This window comes from Xiphophorus maculatus, chromosome 10 (assembly GCF_002775205.1).
Source record: "Xiphophorus maculatus strain JP 163 A chromosome 10, X_maculatus-5.0-male, whole genome shotgun sequence".
NCBI classification, from domain to species: Eukaryota; Metazoa; Chordata; class Actinopteri; order Cyprinodontiformes; family Poeciliidae; genus Xiphophorus; species Xiphophorus maculatus.
The window spans coordinates 7785157-7807449 of record NC_036452.1 but is presented as its reverse complement, the minus strand read 5'-3'; the positions used below and the strand labels follow the sequence as shown (position 1 = coordinate 7807449).

The 22293-nt window shown below is 38.9% G+C and overlaps 2 protein-coding genes across 3 annotated transcripts; both read left to right on the top strand.

Moving 5' to 3' along the window:
- Positions 1-1638: 1638 nt before the first annotated feature.
- On the top strand, positions 1639-4550 carry LOC102219694 (probable vesicular acetylcholine transporter-B). The gene has a single exon (XM_005794747.2). The coding sequence runs from the start codon at positions 2144-2146 to the stop codon at positions 3698-3700; it is 1557 nt and encodes a 518-aa protein (XP_005794804.1). The 5' UTR covers positions 1639-2143; the 3' UTR covers positions 3701-4550.
- Positions 4551-5230: 680 nt separating this feature from the next.
- LOC102218840 (choline O-acetyltransferase-like) lies at positions 5231-21699 on the top strand. 2 transcript variants are annotated; one of them, XM_023341619.1, is made up of 15 exons: positions 5231-5413; positions 6713-6806; positions 8610-8801; positions 9194-9312; positions 11571-11624; positions 11741-11921; positions 15193-15370; positions 15466-15635; positions 15713-15813; positions 15890-16018; positions 17193-17315; positions 17401-17542; positions 17779-17841; positions 18542-18679; positions 19512-21699. In XM_023341619.1, exons 2-15 carry the CDS (start codon positions 6762-6764, stop codon positions 19776-19778), a joined length of 1902 nt encoding a protein of 633 aa, XP_023197387.1. In that variant the 5' UTR covers positions 5231-5413; positions 6713-6761; the 3' UTR covers positions 19779-21699. The 2 variants fall into 2 exon arrangements, with proteins under 2 accessions (XP_023197387.1, XP_005794628.1); XM_005794571.2 differs by having other exon boundaries at positions 6710-6806.
- The last annotated feature ends 594 nt before the right edge of the window (positions 21700-22293 follow it).

Genomic DNA, 22293 nt, shown 5'->3' with positions numbered 1-22293 from the left:
GTATTTGTCACCAGGGTTGGTGTTTTCTGGGCTATGTGCAGTATAGTTTATCTCCACACAGAGTTTTGCATGGAGTTTCGGTCTTATCTGACCACTAAGTGACCTGGGCCAAACTGTTAGGTTTTTTTTGTTTGTTTGTTTGTTACTTCTACAGTGCCTTTCTTCTTCCCACTTATTCCTTAATGACATATTTATAGAGTATGTATCTAATCATGTCAACAGATTATCTCCCCTTGACTGTGTATTTCTGCAGCTCCTCCAGAGCTGACATGGCCGGCCGCTCAGCTTTTTCGTTGATTAATGTCGGCTCAATGTCTTATCAATTTCTGATAAGTTTCACCAAAACATGATTAGTTAAAAGACAAGATTTAGAACTAGATTAGCCATGTGTGTTTACATGATGACAAAGTATGTTTTTTTTTAATCTAAAAATGTGTGTATTTCCTTATCATTTTGCAAAAAATCTGGGGTATTCTGAATGTCAAATGTGTAGTGGTGCTAATTGTGTAAAGTGTTCTGAAAAAATAGGAGTTTGATTTTAGAAGACGCTGTAATATAGTGTAATAATTTAGTTGAAATCTTACTATCTTGATCACAATTTTATTGACATTTCAGAAACATATGGGATTTGTTTTTCTGTTCTTGCTAAAATAAAATGACAAGTAGTATGGTGAATTTCTGCCACTTTAAAGAAAGAAACACTAGCACATGGTATTTGATGATTATGGCTTTTTAAACAGTCATGAGACTAAATCTCCTACGTGTGCCTTTGACACTAAAAGTCATGACACTGAACATAATTATTATTTTGGAAGTGAAAGTCACAATTTACCACCTAATGTTTGGGATGTGAGATTTAATGTCACAATTTTGAGAGTTAAAGTCATAATCTTTATGTTATATCTCACATCGCTTCACTTAATAGTCAAAATTATGTTTTAGAGTATCATAAGTATGAAATTGGAAGTTGAAATGTCTAGTTATGGTATATTTATGTGTTCCAAGTGATATTGATGACATTCAGAGTTATCATTTTTACTTTAGATTTCATGTCATCGACTCTGAAAATGCAAATAATATACTATGATTTATAAATGTAACTATGAATCTCAGAATTATTCATTTGAAAGTCAGACTTCTGAATTAATGACAGTCTTGTAATTTTGACACTGAATGTTACACATGCATGATATTCAGTCATTATTCTAACTTTAAATCTTTAATCTGTTATTTTGACAGTCAAAAACATCCGTTTGAAACTCAAAATTATAATTTTACATCTTAGAATTGTGAACTTGAGAATAAAAATCGCAACTGAACTTAGAAATAATGACTATGAAACTCAAGATTAAATCTCAAATTAAGATCTTTAATCTCACAATTATCACTCATGACACTTGTGCCAATTTATGTCTTCTGTGTACCGAAAACAAGATTCCACAGAAGCAAAGAGCCTGTTTTTTGTTGTTGTTGTTTGTTTGGTTGCCCTTGTCTTTGCTCTTCTGGTCATCACTTGCTCTCATTGGCTGAAGTGATTGTAGAATTACCATACAGGAGGCAAGTGGCTAAAGGACCCACTCGGTGGCAAGCCGGTGGTGCGTCACAACTCCTTAAGAAAAAAAAAAAAACGGGGGGAGATAGAGGTGGAAGGAAAAGAGGACTAAAATAGCGCAGAACCTGCGGGTTAATGTGCACCAATGGCCACCAAGCCATTTGTGGTCTCAGAGCGGAGAGAAGAAAAGTGCCACAGGTGATGGAAGACATGAGCTGCTTTGAGCGTCACAGTGTATGCGGGTAGAAGGTAGCAAAATTAATCTCTGTATCGAAAACTTTGCCATGTGGGGGAAAAGCGGCTCAAAAAAACCTCTGCAAAGTTGCAGAAGTTGAATCTGTTTAACCACGTCACTTCTGGGGAGATCATGAAAGTGCATCGCATGAGAGCAAGTGGAGGAAGCTGAAGAAAGCCATCTCTTCACCGATGAGGCAGCCAAGTTCCCCTGCGCCTCTCCCTTTACGCACAGGCGAGGCGAGGACGGAGACCACCACATCAAGACACTGAAAGATCGGAAGCACAACTACTTTTCTATTTTCTTTTTTACTAAAACTCTTAACTTTTTAATAAGAGAAAGGGGGAAAGCACATCATGGATGGAGAAGGAGGATCGTTCGGGCTGGCCAAATCAGCCGCAGTAAAACTCTCCGAGATGGGCGAGAGGACCAAGCAGCTGGGCTCCGCGATGAGAGACCCTCACCAGCAGAAACGGATCATATTAGTGATTGTTTGCGTGGCTCTTCTTCTGGACAATATGCTCTACATGGTCATTGTGCCAATTATCCCAGACTATCTTGCTGACCTGGAGAGCGAGCAATCAGAGCACGTCCACTTAGTGCTGCACCCCAACACTTCCTCAGCCAACAGCACAAGTCAAGACAACAGCAACAAGGACAATTTGGACATCCAAATAGGAATCCTTTTCGCCTCTAAAGCCATCCTGCAGCTCCTGGTCAACCCACTCTCGGGAACTTTCATAGATCGAGTCGGATACGACATCCCTCTCCTCATCGGGCTAACCGTGATGTTCGTCTCCACCTGCATTTTCGCCTTCGCGGAGAACTACGCGACGCTCTTCGTGGCCAGAAGCCTGCAGGGTCTGGGCTCTGCTTTCGCGGACACCTCCGGCTTCGCGATGATCGCTGACAAGTACACGGAGGAAGCGGAGAGGAGCCGAGCGCTCGGCATCTCCCTGGCGTTCATCTCGTTCGGGAGCCTGGTGGCGCCTCCCTTCGGGGGCGTCCTGTATGAGTTCGCCGGAAAGAGGGTCCCCTTCATTGTGCTCGCCTCTGTCTGCCTGGCTGACGGTTTTCTGCTGCTTACTGTCATCAAGCCCTTCTCCAACAGGACTCGGGAGAACATGCCAGTGGGTACCCCGATATACAGACTCATGGTAGACCCCTACATCGCCGTGGTGGCCGGGGCGCTCACCATGGCCAACATCCCGCTGGCCTTTCTGGAGCCGACTATCGCCAACTGGATGGAGACCACCATGCACTCCACTCAGTGGGAGATGGGACTCACCTGGCTGCCGGCTTTCTTCCCTCACATCCTTGGTGTGTTCATTACTGTTAAACTGGCCGCGAAGAACCCCCACCTGCAGTGGTTCTACGGGGCTTTAGGCATGGTAATCATAGGGGCCAGCTCATGCACGGTCCCTGCATGCAAAACGTTCGGGCAGCTCATCGCCCCGCTGTGCGGCATCTGTTTCGGCATTGCGCTGGTGGACACGGCGCTGCTGCCGACACTCGCGTTCCTGGTCGACGTGCGCTACGTCTCCGTGTACGGCAGCGTTTATGCCATCGCTGATATCTCGTATTCGATCGCTTACGCTATGGGTCCGATAGTGGCCGGCCAGATCGTGCACAACCTTGGCTTCGTCCAGCTGAATCTGGGCATGGGTCTGGTCAACGTGCTTTACGCGCCGGCGCTGCTGCTGCTGCGCAACGTGTGCCAAATGAAGCCGTCTTACTCGGAAAGGGATAACCTGTTAGACGAGGCTCCGCAGGGGCTGTACGACACCATCAAGTTGGAGGAGGTGAGGGCTAAAAAGAAGGGCTACAGTTCTTCGGGGAATTGCTTGTCGGTGGACGAAAATGGGTTCGATCCCTTCAGAGTGCAACAGTCCTCCGATCCAGACTACACCTAGACATTCCCAGCAGTGAGGAGTTTTGTTCTAAGGATGAGACAGACAGGTCCTAAACTAGTGATTTCAACTTTTATGTATGTACAATATAAAACACCCAATCAAGAAAATCATGATTGTGTGAGATGATTGCCAAAGCATCTATTTCTTTCTTTCTCTCTTCTTTCTTTTTCTCTTTATGTCTTGCTTTGTTTGTTTCTTTTTTTCTTTCCTTCCTTCCTTCATTCTTTCTTTCTTTTTCCTGTCATACCGTGTCAAAAAAAAGTCTACGTGGCGTTCGTCAACAGGAGTTTTTGTGACAGAACTTGTTGAATTTGTGTGTACTACTGAGTATTATATTAAAAGGATAAAGACAATAATTAATGTATGGGACCAACCAAACTGTCAGCAGCACATTCTCTCCCTCCTTCAGCACAAAAATAGAACATTATCTTCTAGTTAGTTTTGCACATCGAAAGGCCTCCGTAGATTAACGACTTTGTGAATTATTTTCCAGATCAGTTTTATTTTTCTGTGGATATTTGAAGATAAATGTGTCATGGTAAACGGGATGTGTACATAATGTGGATATATGCACAATGTAAAATTGTTTACGCGTTTGTTTGTTTGTTTGTTTGTTTGTTTGTTTGTTGGCGTGTGTGCGTGTGTGCGTGTGTGTGTGTGTGTGTGTGTGTGTGTGTGTGTGTGTGTGTGTGTGTGTGTGTGTGTGAAGACGACGGAAACAACAATGTCCTGACGATGAACAAATGTGTTTATTGGGATGAGCTGTGGTTTAATAAATCTTTGTTTGGATCTGTGTTATAACACTGGTTTCGTTTTTATTTCATTGTAACTAAATAAAAAACGAAGTCTTACCGTTTAGATAGATAGATAGATAGATAGATAGATAGATAGATAGATAGATAGATAGATAGATAGATAGATAGATAGATAGATAGATAGATAGATAGATAGATAGACAGACAGACAGACAGACAGACAGACAGACAGACAGACAGACAGACAGACAGACAGACAGACAGACAGACAGACAGACAGACATTTTCCTTTTATTTAATGTTGCCGCTTAATTGTAAAACTTGCACTTATTTTTAATAGTACAAATACGCCTGTCTGTCTGTCTGTCTGTCCAGTGAGATGGTAAAGTAATCCAATACATTTTTTAAAAAAATCATAGTAGAATAGAGAGGCAGTATGCTAAAGTTGCGCAATAGTGCAAATGCAGGAAACGCACAAAACCAGTTTATAAATGCGGAAAAAATATGCAAATATTTTGCTTTCCACAAAAGTCAACTCTTCTTGTTTAAAGGCAACTGCAAAACCTATTAATTCCAGGAAAGGCACCACGCTCCACCAGTGGGGTCATGACAGGAGCCCGGAAACTGGACTCCGTGTCTTCTTAATAAATGCAACCAATTTATTATCGGATGCGAATGAGGATTGGGGGGGGGGGGGGGGAGGGTGAAGGGGAGGGGGGTGAGCTTGTCGGATAATATGTTATGAGCTGATTTCGATGGGAGGAGTTTATTGCCCCAGGGGAGAAGGTGAATACAAACACCTTCAGCATCTTTTCAAGCTGCGCTTTCATGTGGAGCCGCAGCATCGCGGCGAAGCGATGTTTTTTTCCTCGCTGCAACTCGTAACATGAGAATGCCGTCTGGCCACAATGTGAACTTTAGCGCTTTCCTCGGACTCCCCGAGTGCTGCAGAAACAAGGTAAGAAGATTTTTTTTTCCCTCATATACCACTCCTAAAATTTGATTGATTTGATTTTAATTTAATTTAATTCTGTACGTATAACATTACCTTATCTAACAATATTTATTGACCTATAATTGCGTGTGCATTCATCCGCTTAAAAACATTCAGAACTTTGAAAATATTTAGGCCGACTTCTGGTACTTGTTCGTTTATTGAAAAGTCTAAAGTTTTTCCGTTTGTAACTTTTAACATAATTGACACAATCTTCTTTTTCAAATTGTGTTTTGTTACTAAGTTGTACATTTCATTTCGGACATCATTCAAACTTTAAACTGCCTATAAGATGTTATTTTCTAGTTTCTTCAACCATTGTTGTGAAGCGGAGGTTCGGATAATGATTAATATTTTTCTTAAGCGGTCCAATACAATCTTTTCACTTATATTTTAATAGTTATATTTATATTTCATTACTTTTGTGTGATTGGATTAAAATAACTTTCTTTGTAAAGTGCCTTGAGTTGATTTGTGCTATGAACTGAAGCTATGCAAATGAATTGAATTGCATTATGCTTGTGCGTGCGTTAAAAACATCAGAATTTCAACTTGTTAAGAACTGCAAAAACATTCTGACTTACTTTAGGAATTTGTTCGTGGATTTTTTTTAAATATCGTTTTTTCACTCAGTGAAATAAATTGACGTGTGTCTTTATAAACTTTTTGTTTGTTGAAAAGTTCATAGGCAGTTTTAAGGAACTGATTTTGGTCACTTTCATTCTTAGAGTTTGACATTTTAGGCAAACTGGCTACTTTTTGAGATGACTAAATTTTTAAAAACTAAGTATGTCCCACAATTTTGCAAAAATACAAGGTTTTGCTGTAAAACACGTATTCCAGTGTATTCAGTCAATGTTTAAAAAAAACTACAAAGTTGTATCAAGTTGACTTTAATTACATTGATAATTATCAATGTAATTAATGAAGTAATACATCTGCTGGGGCGTTCATTGTTCACCTTAGATAAAGGACTCTATTTGTTGACTAAATGTGTCAGTCTCCTCAGGAATGAATGATGAGAGTTAGTGTTTAAGCTGAATGCCTCGTTGCGGCGCTGAGCAGTGGGACGCAGCTGGAATTCAAGGACATGAAACAAATTGCATTTAAGCTGCAAAACGATGAAGAATGGAAGCACGTCGAGTCATTTCCAAACAGCATAGATGCATTTCTCAAAGGGGCATAATTTTATTTATTCCCTGTCTTCCTTTTTTATTTCCCCTCCCTGTCCTCTTTTAAATGTTCCCCCATGTTTCAAAGCAGGGACGGTCCTGAGAGGTTATTTTTCACCCGATCGGACTGAACTGCAGCAATGTCAGCACTACAGAAACAAGTGACAAGAGGCCAAGACCGCCATGTATGAAATGCTACTTTTTTTTTTGATTGTTTGTCTTCTTTAAGTTTGGACAAAGAACTTTGTTCTTCTAGAGTCAATATTGGGGGATTTCCGAATTCAGTACCGCGGAGAGCGCACAGATCAGAGACCCCATTTGACCACTAGGGGTGTATATTTCAAAACTGTCTTCAGATAATTACTTGAAAACTGCCGTTATTTCATATTATCCCGTCACAATCACGAGTTAGTTTGTTTGCCGAATAACAGAATCACTATTGTTATTTTATAGCTTCCATAACAACCACTTGGAAATATTTCTTCAAATCCACTGTGGAGCCTCATTTCATTACAACCCCCAACTTATCAATATTTATCACTTGGCTTATAAACAGTATGCATATCAACATCAGACAGAAAACATAATCACTTTGGATTTTCTAACAAAACCCAGGAGGTGGTGGAATTTATTCTAAGACAAGCCTGGGAGCCAATGGGATTAAATGTTAACTCAGACACAAATGAAACCAGATTCATTAACCCTCTTTGGCATGGCGTTGCCCTCAGGCAACAAACCACATAGCTGTACCTCACATTGCTCCTTTATTTTATTTTTTGGGGGGCATGATTTTTGACATATTTTTGTCCAAAAAATAGTTCTTTTATGAATATAGTTTTTGTTTGATTTGTATTTCATTTCTCATAATCAGTGTAGACAATCTTGGTGTTCTAGACCAATGTTACCCTGAGGCAACAAACCCAAATCTGGTTCCAGGAGGTGTCAGAGTCCGATTTTATGATTGACATGTAATTAGGGACCACCAAGCTCCCAAAGAATGCAGGAAAATATTTCTTCCCCACAAAAATAAAAAGTCATGCCATAGAGGGTTAAAAACATCTTTATCTAAAGAAAAAATACCCTGAATCTATGGAAATACATACAGGTGTAGTGTAGCTTTTGTAATCGTATGTTTCTCATTGACTGCAGTGGATTGGTAATGTAGAAACACACATAAGTGTGGACTTCATACATTATTTTTTTTCAGGTTTTCAAGAGTTTGAATTCATTTTTGATTATTTTCTTTTTCCTAAAAAGCCAGAATCTGACTAAATTTACTTCAAAAGTCAAGTTGGTTGGGTTCGGTCGATCCCACCAAACCTTTATGCCTTTTCACCTGTAACTTTCCAACCAAATTTTATTTTATTTAGATGTAAGATGACTCCTTTAAAGGGAACACTCAAGCCATTCATAAACTGGTATATACTAGAACACCAGTATCATGGTCCACAGTGAATTCCGTTTTATATCATACTGAACTGAGGAAGAAAATAGCCTGTTCTCCAAAACTAACAAATTCAAGATTGGCTGAAATTTGCGGCTGAACACATGGACAAAAAAAAAGTCTTCTGGACAAATCTGTTATTGCGAGAGCAGACAAAGACTGAGCTATGTTGAGAACCGTGGTGTGAAGTAAGTTTTGGAGGTGTCAAAGTAAAGCTTTCAAATCAAAGAATACTGTGTCAACAGTAAAGTACAGTGGTGGTAACATCATGGTGTTATGGATGGTATTTAACTCTACCATTTTGGCTTGTTGGTGTTTTTAAGGAGCATGTGGTGTTACTGGACATTTAGCCAAATATTATTTGGGATGCATGCACATTTGCGCCTGTAGATACAATTTTATCCAATTTTAGGTTAAAGAAATTCTAAAAGACCTGACTCCACACTGAAAAAAGAACAGTTTGAATCATCGTCAAAAGCCAAGAATGAGTTTATGATGAGCTTGTGAAGACTTCTACCCAACACTGTATTTGTTTTTACTTCAGGTCTTGCCGAAGGTCCCTGTGCCCCCACTCAAACAAACCCTCGACAACTACCTAAAATGCGTCCAGCATCTTGTGAAAGAAGAGCAGTTTAAGAAGACTAAAGCCATAGTGGAGAAGTTTGGGGCTCCAGGAAGTGTCGGGGAGATTCTTCAGAAAAAACTTTTGGAGCGGAAGGACAAAAAAGCCAACTGGGTAAAGTTTTAAAAATGTCTCTACCAGTACTATGAATGTTCAACTGAGAGTTTTTCCTGGACCAATAAAGCTTCTTGCACCAGGTTTTTTCTTCGTGAATATGTGTATGTGTTTCTCCTTTGTGTATATAACAATATTTCATAAGTTCAGTCACTAAAAAGGATTTATAGAGCATTCCCTTGTCTTTTGCCACCTCATTTTTCCCTTATGTGTCTGGGTAAGTGGTCCAGCTCAGTGAAGTCCATCACACTCCCACTCCTCTTTTCACCTGGTGGATGATGCACGGCATTGTTTTTCTTTACTCCATTGCCCATTGTTCTCATATCTGAAAGCAATAGAGCTTTAAATAAAGAGCAATATTTCTTACAAAGTGTCCCTGTGCTTCCATTCAGGTCTATGACTACTGGCTGGAAGACATGTACCTAAACAATAGGTTGGCCCTGCCAGTTAACTCCAATCCTGCCATGGTGTTTCCAAAACAGGCTTTCAGAGATCACAAAGATGCTCTCAGGTATATGCTGCTTTTTTATTTTCTAAGTTGTAGATTCTATTTCAGTTTGTTTGTAGCCAGGACGAAAACTTTGAAAAATTTCTTACAAAAGTAAAAAAAAAGAAAAAAAAAAACACTTTACATGTTAAAAGATTGAAGTACACAAGTTGAAACTCATCTGAATCGCTCTGATGATTCAGATTAATCCATCTGATGAATCCATCAATATAAAACCTGATAGGTTTATTTTAATTCCTAACTTGCAAAGATTCAACCAGACACAATTTTCTTTTCTGCAGAAAAGGAGAAATTGATCCTCGAGACGGTAAACCATTGTCAAACACTGTCTGGGATCAACTCTGCCAGATCTTTGTCTGCATTTGGCTTTATTAGAAAATGCAAAGAAGGAGGTTGGGCTTTTTCACATAGTCACACAAAGAATTTGACCAATGACCTTTGCTACAGGGTGTTCTGGAACCTTCTGTGGACATGCCCTTAAAAGGGCATGTGACTGACCACAACCAATCAGTTACACATGTAGCTGATAACACAGGAATGTGCAAACGTCTCTAGCCTCCAGGCAAACATCCTAAAAATGGTTAATAGTGTTTCACAGAAGAAAAGGAGTCAAGTAAACACCAAACAAAATAATAATATGAAAACAATACCTTTCAAATAAACTCACAAGTAAATGAACTTCGATAATTATTCTAACAAAACCCCTTTTAAATATTAATATAAAACCCATTTTTTACTTACTTAATTTCTGGTTTGACTCTTAAGATCTTTTATTGGGATTTTATATGACTGACTGAAAAATACTGCATAATTTTGAGTCGGGGGGAACATTACGAATAATTTTATGCTTCTTTACACTAGTACAGCTTTATTTAAAAAAAAAAGAATATCCCACCCATTGAACTTCTCCCATACAACTGCTGGTTTACATGACAAATGTAGCATGTGGTGGAAAACCAGCATTGCACATAAGCCTGAATGCATCATTTCCATCACAAAGCATAGTAAGTGGGAACATCTCTGTCTTGAGGATGCTTTTTTCCCCCCAAATTAATAAAACTATATAGAGAGCAGCCCTGGAATAAAACATGTTAGAGGCTGCAAAAGACTGGGGCAGAAGTTCATCGTCCAGCACAACAAATGCTCTACACACACGGACACAGCTACAATAGGAGGGATTACATTAAAGCGTGCTCATTTACTGAAATGACCCAGTCAAAGTCCAGACCTAAAACCAATTGACAATCTGTGGCCAGACTTGAAAATCGATGTTCACAGCTGCCCTGCATCCAATATGATTGTCTTAGACGTCTTTAAATGATTGAGGTTCTATTAAGCCTTAACTCAGAAGTGTTGTATACTGAGCACATATCACACATTAGAAACATTTTGTAAAAATAAAAAAATAATAACTATGTAGGTTTAATGGAATCTTTGCTTCAAGTTTCTTTCGTTAACAAAAAATAATCTATTTTTGCTGTTGACACCTAACACTGTTTTGACAAAGCGTAAATAATCACAGAGAAAAGCAATAGGAAAGAATATGCAGCAAAGCAACTTGTAGCATCAGTTATACAGTGCAGGCAGCATCAATCCTGTCAGTTGCAGCCTGTTAAGAGGGATTATCGTAATGTTTATAAATTCCACATTTATCACAAACAGTATAAAACATACATGTTGAGTTTGTCAGCTGATGACAAGGTTTATGTTCATTTCAATGATGCTTAGATTAAGATCTGAATTACAGTCATGCACATCTATTAAGTGAACCCTGCGCCACCAGGCATGAGGTCTGCTCCGTCCATCTCTGTAACCCGACATCAGCTTTTGTCAGCTCATGACCCACAAGCTGAATGTTTCCAGAACACACACACAAAAAAAGCAGCTGGATACCTACTGACACGGCCACTTATTAGATCGGGAGTGACAGGGCCAAGCTCTCCACAGAGACCGCCGCTCAGGCCCCATTCAGAGGGTTTGGTGTGCTGCAAATGACTCCTCTGTATCGATTTGGCTTTGAACGTAATAACACTGAGACAAATGACATACAACATAAGACCTGACAAGTTTGCCTGCTCACACACACAGATAAATGCACGCACTGTATCCTAGTAATTTACCATGATTTGATTACTGTTAGCCTTTTGAGAGATGGGACGTTATTGAATTATACTCACCAACCAATCCTCTTTGTGGCTTCAGTGTTTTACACCAAACATTTGTTGTGTTTTTAAAGTTTCATCTATTTCTGCTCCCCTAAGATTTGCTGCTTGTCTCATCTGTGGGGTGTTAGAGTATAAGACTCTCATTGATACGTAAGTCCAGTCTGTAACTGATCAACTACCATATTGTAGATTCTTCTGATTAATCCTGGAAACCCCAAACAAAGAGTAGGAGGTCTGACTCAAATGTCTGTAATGGTGTGTTTTAGGAGACAGCTGCCTCTGGATGTTGCTCGAGGACAGTTAGCAGGAACTCCTTTGTGCATGGCGCAGTATTACCGCCTCTTCACCTCCTACCGCTACCCGGGGCTGAAGACGGACACGCTGAAGGTTGACTTGAACGCTGCCTCCTTGGTGCCAGAGCACATGATTGTGGCGTGCAAAAACCAGGTCAGTTAAATGGCTGCTAATGAGGCTTTTTACACCGCATCACACTTCTAACTGAACATAATATTGCATAATTAAGAGGTGGCTTTGTCAATACAATTGATGTAAATAGTGTGCACAATGTTGTTGAAATGCATATTTTTTGTGATTTGGAGTGTCCACAACTGTAAAATAAAACATTTCACATTTGATTTAATTTCAACATTCAGTCTTCTTTGGTTTACACCAAAATCAAGATCTCACTACCATCAATGGCATTCCTTATCTTAAATATGGGGCCCAGACATCCTTCTGGATGGCCCTGGCTCCAAGGTCAGTTCAAAAAGGCAACAGGAGGCAGATGGCCTGAATGTAGGCCATCTGCAAGGGATGGATCATCCCTTGCAGATGTGGCCCGAGAGCTGTGGTCAGAGGTCAATATGCCAGTTGAAGCTGCAACCAGAGGTTGTAAAAGTAGACACCAACAGTGATGCCATTATGCTAGACAAAGAAACCTTTAGGACCTGGTTGACTCCTAAAGCAGCTGTCAAACCAGACAGACGGAAGATTCTGTGGTGAAGAATCGTAACTGGAAGAATGAAGTCCTGGACAAAGAAAATATGTCCAGGACCACCTTAACTGATTCCTGGTCAAAGGAATCAGTTAAGGTGGTTAGGGCATCTAATGAAGATACCCCCAAGGATGTTCATTGAAAGGTTTTCTGAGTATGTACCAAACAGGAGAGAGTCTCAATTCAGACCAAGACCACAATGTAGAAGGTAAATTCAAGGAGATCTGGCGAGGAATGGTTGTTTTCGTCATGAGAAAACTCTCCAGTCACTTCAAGGGGGGCCGGAGTTATCCTCAAGAGTTATCCTCACAATCTGATCAATTTCGGGAATATTTGCAAGATAGAGTTAGTAAATAATGACAAATAAAGAACACGTTATGCTGCAGTTTAATCTAAAGATGCTTTCATGTTTTTTGATCATATTTCAGTGCAACTGTTAATTCCAAACATAAAAATAGGGTTTTTTTTGTACATTGTACCGCTGAATTATGTAAATTAGTATGGAATGTAATCTTTTTTTTTTTTTTTTTTTGCTAAAGCTTCAGAGCAACAGATTTGACAACATATTTAATGCTGACCATAGTATCACTTTATGAGTCAAAGTGATATTATGTCATCACTTTGACTCCAATGGTCCCTTCCATTTGCTCAACAACAGTATAACTTCTATTTGACCTGGTAGCTTCATCTGTAATTTTAATATTGTCTGGGATAAGACATTGAAACTCCAGTGTAGTGAGCTACACATGGCTCAATGTCAAATTTTGAGGTTTAAAAAAAACAGATGCTTTCAGGAAACTGTGGTTTTCTTATCTGATGTTACAGTGTCCATTTGAATAGATTTTTCAGATTACGAGGACGAGGAAGTAGGCCTTCTAAAGGACAGACAGCTTTTTTATCCATGATAATAGTGACACATATCCTCTTTTGAGTTAGAAACCAAAGCTTTAATAGAACAGTAGTAGCTAAGAGGAAAAACACACTGATTTACATGTTTAAAGACATGAAATATGCCAGAGAAACATCAACAATTCTTGTGCGTATTTATAACAGCTGACAGATTGATTTCTCTCCTCTGACTGCAGAATCTGAACTCCACTCCAGCAGAGGCTGATAGTATTGGAGTAAAATATAACTAGAAATATTTTTTGTGACTTTAAATGTCTTTTATGAGAGATTTTGTGGTTTAAGACTTAACTGTTCCCAAAACAGCTTCCCTCAGACCTTGTGTGTGCCCAGTGCCGTCTCGTTCCCCCCAATTCCAAGCAATTCTCATCATTCACACAAATGCATACAAGCCAGCGCCACCAACATCTGGAGGAGCTCTCACCTGGAAAAGGCTCTGGGAGCATTCAGCAGTCTGTTGAATATAAAGGTCTGTCTCTGTGGAAACAGGAAGGAGTTAGCTTCATTACTGCTGATTAAATCTGCCACTTTGCTTTAGCTCTTCTTCCAGTAGCATTATTTTAATGAATGGTAGCAGAGGAGCTGGATACTAACAATGGGACATTTTTAGTTCATGACATAACTGTCAGTGCCACAGATAAAAACACTTATTTGCCAGGAAGCCATTTTAACAAATTACAACAAAGCCTTGCCAAGGTGTTCACATGCTTTTGCTTTCCTCCTGAATCCATATTTCACACAGTCACACTTTGCCGCAGTTACAGTTGGAAATGGCTTAGTCTCAGTCAGATTGATTAATACCGTTTATAGGACCCCTGAATAGCAATTCCACAGACCCTCCCGGCATGACGCAAAAAAATAAATAAATAAATAAGAAAATCTTAAAATGAGCTCTAAAATGCAAGTGAAGGGGAGCCAGGATATGGGGTGATGTGCTCCCTATTTCCAAACCCCCATTAGAGGCTGAGCAGCAACATTCTGGACTATCTGCAGACATTGGAGCTTGGACTGGCTGACTCCAAGGTAAAGAGCGTTACTGTAATCAAGCCAGGATGCAAGGAAGGGATGAATTACTTTTTCAAAATGTTGTTTCAAAAGAATTGGCTGCACCTTTGCCAGCTGTCTAAGGTAGTAAGAACAGGATTGCAGGATTGGATTCATGGTTTTCGTTTAATAAATTAAATCATTTAAATATGCATTCAGGGTTTCTTTGCTGGTATTGAAATTTGCCTCATGATTTGATGATGAGTCAAAACAGCAAAAATAGGGAAGTAAATATTTTTCCACAGCTCGCATTTTGTCAGAAAGTTCAATTTTGGTCTAATTCCAACCAGAGCTCCTCCTTTTACATGTTTGCAGTTTCAACTATGTGATTTTGGCAAACAGTAAAAATAATTAAAGTTTCTCAATAGTTTTTTCTCATGCCTTTTCCACATAGGACTGACTGATGGTGCATGACTAGTAGTTGTCCTGCAGAATTTTCCATCGGGGATATTTGTTGATTTTCCACAGATTATTATGGGTCTTGTCCCTGCTTCTCTCATTTACGCTCTTCTTGGATGGCCTGTCAGTTTAAGCCTATTGAGTTGTCATGCTCTTTCCATTTCCACTTTTATATACCTAACTCTTTAAGGTATCCAAAGCTTTGGATGTGCTTTTGCTGCTTAACTCTTGAGCTGTCTGCTGTGTTTCTTGGCCCTCAGGATTCTGTTTGCTCATCAATGTCATCTAACAAACCTCTGAGACCTTCACAGTACTTTAGACTGAGATGAAATTACCCTTTGATTACTAATTATGAAATCTATTTTTCCTCATTAGTTTTTCCTCTTGGATATAGTCGCAAACAACAAGCAGCTCAATGAGGCAGAGATCTTTCTCCAGCTGGAGAAGATTATGAAAATGTCAGAAAATGCTGAAGAGAGACTCCCTCCTTTTGGGATCCTGACCTCAGACGGAAGGACTGAATGGGCACAAGCTAGGGAAGCACTAATAAAAGGTCATCCAGTACCTTCTCCAACTTCCTCATTACTATCTTGGGTTTGTAATAACCTGACAGACATGTAAATTCCCCTCCTCCCTTACTGTGTCCAGATCAAGCTAACCGTGACTCTCTGGCTCTGATTGAGAGCTGTATATGTGTGGTGTGTTTGGACGAGCCCTGCGGCATTCCGCCCAGCGACACCAACAGGGCTCTGATGATGCTGCATGGTGGTGGCGGGGAACGAAATGGCGCAAACCGCTGGTATGATAAATCAATGCAGGTGAGATTTTAATACAGTCATTTCACTTTTTCTTCAACGTTATAATCTGGGCAACTATTTACTCCACCTTCTCTCAGTTTGTTGTAGGAATGGATGGGGTGTGTGGGGTGGTGTGTGAGCATTCCCCATTTGAGGGAATAGTCATGGTGGAGTGCTCAGAGTTCCTTATGAAACGCATGTAAGTCAGCACCCTACAGCGACTACCATGCCAGTCAATGCATCTGACACAGGCAGGGTATTGTTGTTGTGATCAGAACAGGGAGTCCGTTCAGAACGGTTCAGCCGTCCAGCACCAGAGCACTCCCCCCTCCAAGGAGGCTGCTGTGGAAATGCAACTCCCACGTTCAGGCTCTCCTAGAAGCATCTGGAGACAGACTGCAGAGGCAAGAACATCATGCACAAAAATTTCCTAATCTAAATGTACTAATTCAGTGCCTTGCCAAAGTATTTATATCTCTAGAAGTTTTGAATTTGTTGTCATGTTACTTTAAACTTGATAGAAATTTTAGTTAATAGACCAACATAAATAGTGTCTTATTGTGAAGTGGAAGGAAAACAAAACTTTTTTTAGTTTTTCGAATTATTCACAACTAAAAATTTAAGGTGTGCATTGTCTTTGATTTGTATTCCACCATTTACTGTAATTATAGCAGCGAGTCTTTTAGGGTTTCCCTGAATTTTTGTATATACCTCTTTCCAAACCAGCTCAAGCTAAGTCAAAGTGGAGGCAGAACATCAGTGAACATCCATTCATCCATCATCTATACCCGCTTGTCCATGCAGGGTCGCGGGGAAAGTGGTGCCTTTCTTCAGAGGTCACTGGGCGAGAAGCGGGGTACATCCTGGACAGGCTGTGAGTCCATCACAGGGCAACACAGAGACACACAAGGACAAACAACCATGCACACACACTAAGAGCAGTTTAGGAGGCCAATTAACACTCATGTTTTTGGACTGTGGGAAGAAACATGGAAAAAAACATGCCAACTTTATGCAGAAATACCTCAGACTGAGCTTCAAAACCAGGACCTTGTTTCTGCAAAGAAGTGCTACAATAGTATGACAGTAGTTTTCTCAGTTGGACAATAAATTTGTGCTTTTGAAATCATTTAATTTTAGCTCTCTCTATGCAAATCTTTGCATAGAGAGAGGCAGGCTCCCTTCAAAGATTTCTCTGTATTCTGTTTAATCTTTCTTCTCATCAACTTTTCTGTTCTGGATTAATCAAAGCATCACACTGCCATTACCATGTTTCATAATGGGAGTGGTGTGTTTGTCTCATCTATCCAGCACACCCTTTTTCACAAGTTTGTTATGTTTACTACACGGGTTTTCCAAACATTTTGAAAGCTGCAAATGCTTTTCCTTCCACTTTGCTTTTGTGTGCCTCTTAATGTTGGTCTATCATATAAAATCCCAATGACAGCATTTAATTTAGAGAATATAATGTCACAAAATGTGTAAGAGGTTAAGGGAAATGAATACTTTTCGAGGCACTGCAATTACAAATATTCCTGTTTCATATTCTGTTTCATACTCTTTCATGTCTCCCTTCAGGCTGGTGAACAATCTTGATATGGATGTTTTCACATTTGAAACTTATGGAAAAGAATTTATCAAAAAACAGAAGATGAGCCCAGATGCATTCATACAAATCTCCTTGCAGCTTGCATTTTACAAGTAAAGCATGCCATTCGCGCAGTGCATAGTAAACACCATGTGGAACATGTAAATATAATCGCTCGTTTCAAATCAAAACCGTTAGATGCAGAGGAAGGTTGGTGTCCACGTATGAGAGTGCTTCGCTTCGTCGTTTTCAAGAAGGTCGGGTAGATAACATCCGTTCAGCCACAGCTGAGGCCCTGGCCTTTGTGAGGTCCATGACCGACGAGAGAGCAACTTTCACAGTGAGTCATTTGTCTCACTTTCTCCCTGATAATCAACTCCCAGAACAATGGTCACCTATAAATGAGACAGGTGTGAACAGCCAGTTAAAGGCATGCCAAACCAAGTGACTCCAATCAAACAGATGATCTCCCTGCAGATTTATCCAACGCATGAAGCATAATATGCTGCACCGCTTGATGTGTTTTATGTTGCTTGAAAAATACATCTTGTGTTTATCTTTTTTAACCAATCCAAGGATTCTGAAAAAATGAAACGATTGAAGGATGCAGTAAAGGCGCAGACAGACTACACAATCGCAGTGAGTATTGTGTCTGTTGAAAGGGTTAGGGCCAAATATACAAATATATTCTGATAATTTTTCACAAGATAATTTTGTAAAATCTTTTTTAAATTACTCTTCAGGTCAGTATATTATAAAGTAGGCTTAAAGATGCAGCATAACAAACCTCAATCTAAAGGAATACCAGAACTGAAAAGAAATGCCATTGCTGACTTCAATCAGCCTGGAAAAGGCTTCAATCACATTTCTTAGGCTTCGGGATTCTAACGAACTACTCTAAGATCAATTATTTATAAAAAAAAAAAACAAAGGTCCATTTTACATTCGTTAAGTAAATATCTTGAATGTTCCAAATACAACTAGGGAATATTCTTTGGCAGATGAGCAAAAAGGGAAAGGTTTTGAAAGATTTATATCCAATTCACTGAGGTGAAAGGCAAAGCTCTTGATCTACGTTCGAAAGACAACACTCCATCATCACTTTGTGATGTTCTGGAGTAGCCTAGTCAAAATCTGTTTAGAAGCAACGGAGAAGCTTTGACCAGATTTTAATGCCTAAAAAAATGTCCAAATTAAAACAATTCTGGATTAAAATTTCTCCAAAGCAATGCCTTTGATCATAAATGTTTGGTGGCTGTTTCATAAAACTTAACCAGTATAAAACTTGGGCTGAGCCTCTTACCATTTTGGTTTTCTAATTGTATTGATTTTTCCTCAGGCAATTACAGGAATGGCAATAGACAATCATCTCCTTGGACTTCTGAAGGTCTCAAAGCAGCTGAACATGGAGAAGCCAGAGATCTTCTGTGACGAGACATATCTGGCCAGTAACCATTTCACCCTCTCTACTAGTCAGGTACAATTATCTGCTATTTATTTTCTAAAATATCCTGAAGCTTTTAAAAGTATTTGAGGATTTTTTTAAAACTTAAATGAATTTGTAATATCATCTCTGGTTCAGTGAAGATGCAGTTAGTATATTCGGAAAGAGAACTTTTAAAGAGTGTGATTGCAAACTCTTGTACGAAACAATAAAAAATGTGCAACACCATTTTAGAGCCAATTAAGACATTTAGCTCATCCAGTTGCACAGACTCATGCTGATGGCTCAGTGTTTGTTGCAAGCAGTCTTATTAATTTTAGACTCCAGTAAAACAAGCTGCCTCAGCAAAACGTTTGGTTTTTCAGACCTCTTTTTTTCCCCCATTGGACACTTTCTTGGCAGCACTTAACGCCCACACTTTAAATAATTAGTCTTTCTTATACACTCTTTAAACGAGGGCATGCATCAGGTTGATGAAAGGAGCTTTAACAATAAGCTTCCACAGAACCTGGCAGTTATAGTGCTTGGCTAAGAGGTAATTATATTAACCTTGAGCATTGGGGAAATATTACTGGCCACAAATCCAGTAGAGTTGAAATATAACAGAACTTGTTAGCACAGATAAAAAAATATACACTTATCAGTCATCTACTATAGAAAAGAGGATATTTTATTAATCAAAACAGACCTGTCAGGTAAAAACAGAGAAGATTTAGTTGTGCCTTGTCCTGGGTTAAAAGAAAATTTTATTCTAACGTTACTTGACTGTGAAAAAAATAATGACAACAGCTTTTTTTGTACTAGAAATAACATAGAAATGTCCAAGCCACTCAAAAATTCCTGAACTGTATGTGTTTATCTCCAGGTTCCTACAACAGTGGAGATGTTCTGCTGCTACGGACCTGTGGTGCCCAACGGCTACGGCACCTGCTACAACCCGCAGCCGCATCACATTGTCTTCAGCGTGGCGAGTTTCTGGGAGAACACAGAGACGAGCTCGGCCGTTTTCGTCAAAGCCCTAAACGAGGGCCTGTTGGAAATCAGGGATCTGTGCAATAGAAGTGCAACTGCAGATACCAAACCACCCGAAAGCAGCCCGGTGGCTGGCCAGCCTCGTAAATCAGGAAAGTAAACTATACAGATAGAACCTCCCCTATACTCGCCTAATCAAATCTTAGAGTTAGTGTCAGTTAGCCGGATAGTTCAAGAGAAATGAAAAGCCTTATAAATGAATATTTAACTACATAAAATATATATATAAATCTTTAGAAAATATATAGAAAAGAAAAATGAGTAGGTAAATTTCATTTTTGGATGTGTAAGAGTGATGTGGGGCTCAAAACTGACTCTGGTGGACTGAAGTTAATCAGTCTGCTGCACTTAAGGAACTTGAAGCCATGTCTGTTAGTAGCACCAGTCTGAGGATTCAGACTGAAAAAATCTGAATAGAGTATAGTATAATTTATTAATGCCATCTGGTATTTGTGAATGAGCTTTGCCATTTGATCAACACTGTGATTTTAAATGTTCAAATATATGATGTATTAATATGTGTAATTTATTATTTTTTAATCATAAGGTTTCCAAAGAGGTGTGTATATGTGAAGTATGTCTTTTAAAGCACTTTAACACACACACAAGCACGCCCACACACTCATAGAAAATGTAGTTGAAACCAGATATGTACAAACACTACAGATGATGCTTTCAAGCCTCTATTTTATGTAATTATGATTATGTTCTGCTTCCAGCTGACTTAAAACCTCACATTTAAGATTAGAACATTTCCTCAGCCTAATAGAAGAAAACATTTTTACAACAGAAATTGGGGCTTCATGAAAATTACATATAGGACTTGCTTAAAGGTTGTTATCTTGAAAAGGCCCTTTAAATCTGACAAACAAGCCTAATTGGAATTCATATTCTAAGTCAACCATTAAAATTTCACAAAGACACACAACAAATACAAGATGATAATTTATTTGTTGGAATTCCAGGGTAATATTTATAACTATCTAGACGTGTTATGTATTACAGCAGTAGTGGCAATAATAGGTGCATATGTGTTATCAGTCATCAGTGCTGCTTTATTATCAAGTTATTAACAATATGCTGTATATATTTACCATATGTATATATTTAGAATTTGTCTTTTCATTTGCATTTAAAGCAGATGCAATAGAGAAAATAGATAACAAAACCAGTGATGTACTGCATAGCTTAATCAATCTGTGCAATAATATACAAAGTGCAGTGAAGGTTTTGTGCAATCTGACAGATGAGTTCATTATGTGCATGGAGCTTCTTCATTGATAAATCAATACGAGTTGCTATTTTTATATTCAGAAATAAAAGAAACAAATACTATTTGAAGTTATGAAATTAAAAATGTTTATTCGTCAGAAAAAGTCCCTGTAAGTACAGTATGTGTTGTGGGTCTTATTTATTTTGTGAACTCTAAGTGGCAATCAGTGTTAAAGGTGTCAAGATATTTACTGTCTTGTTGTATATCCACAAACCAAAGTGAATGTATTATAATTTTAATGCTGAGATAAGTATTATACCTGAAATGTGTGTGTTTAATTCTCTATAAAGCTACAACCATTTTGATTAAATATTAATAAAATCTCATTAGTGCAAAATCAGAATGCCTTAAAACGATGTAAAAGTATTGCTGTCATTTGTCTGAAGAAAACACCTATTAATGTAGGAACAACATGGGTAAGATGTATTTGTCACAAGTTGTTTTTTTCGTATGTATCACCCAATAATGTATTTATTGATAATTATAGGAAAACACTGTATAAATGTGGCTTCTGCTGAAGAAGTGCTCACATCACTTGAATTCTTTTCTCATTTTGACAAGCTGTGGCCTGTGTATTTTGACCCATCATGTGATGGGTCCACACAAAGTGGTACAAAACTGTGAAGTGAAAGAAAAATCATAAAGTGTGTGTGTGTGTGTGTTTCTTTTTCTTGAAAAATAAAAATCTAAAGTGTGGTAAACATATTAACTCAGATCACTTTACTGTGAAACCATTAAATAAAATCTAGTGCAGCCAGTTGTCTTCAGAAGTGGTTTATTTAGTAAACAGAATCCACATGTGTAATTTAACTTCATTGTGAAACTGCTGTGTGAAAACCTCAGTTGAAAACTAACACTGCACATCACCATGAAAACATCATCCCAGCACTGACACATAAAGGTGGAACCATCGTTCTGTACAGATATTTCTTCAATAGGAACTGGGAAGCTAGTAAGACGTGGTGGAAAGTTGGATGGAGTAAATGCAGGAAGAGGCTCGTTTTCCATCAAGACCACATTCACCTCAAAGACTTAATTGGATGCAGTTCTTGTACCATGTGGCGCACATGAAAATGTTTGATCTCCTTGTAATGGTACCCTGAGCAGTCAAACTGAGAGATTTTTCAATGCAACTGTACACAGATGGCTAAAGATATGAACCTAGAAATCAAATTAGGATGCAGATGCAAGCGTTACCTACTATAAGATCAGATTTGCTATAACATCAAAACAAATATTTTGGAGAGATTTATCTGGTAGTTTGTCTGTAGTTTGTAGTAATGACAAATGGCCACTGAAAAACTGCCACTGAAAAAATCATGAACTTTAAAAAGCTGTAATT

Coding starts and splice junctions, on each gene's coding strand:
- LOC102219694 (XM_005794747.2), top strand. CDS start 2,144: ATGGATGGAGAAGGAGGATCGTTCGGGCTGGCCAAATCAGCCGCAGTA.
- LOC102218840 (XM_023341619.1), top strand. CDS start 6,762: ATGTCAGCACTACAGAAACAAGTGACAAGAGGCCAAGACCGCCAT. Junction 8,802..9,193: donor AGGACAAAAAAGCCAACTGG/GTAAAGTTTTAA, acceptor GCTTCCATTCAG/GTCTATGACTACTGGCTGGA. Junction 18,680..19,511: donor TCACCCTCTCTACTAGTCAG/GTACAATTATCT, acceptor GTTTATCTCCAG/GTTCCTACAACAGTGGAGAT.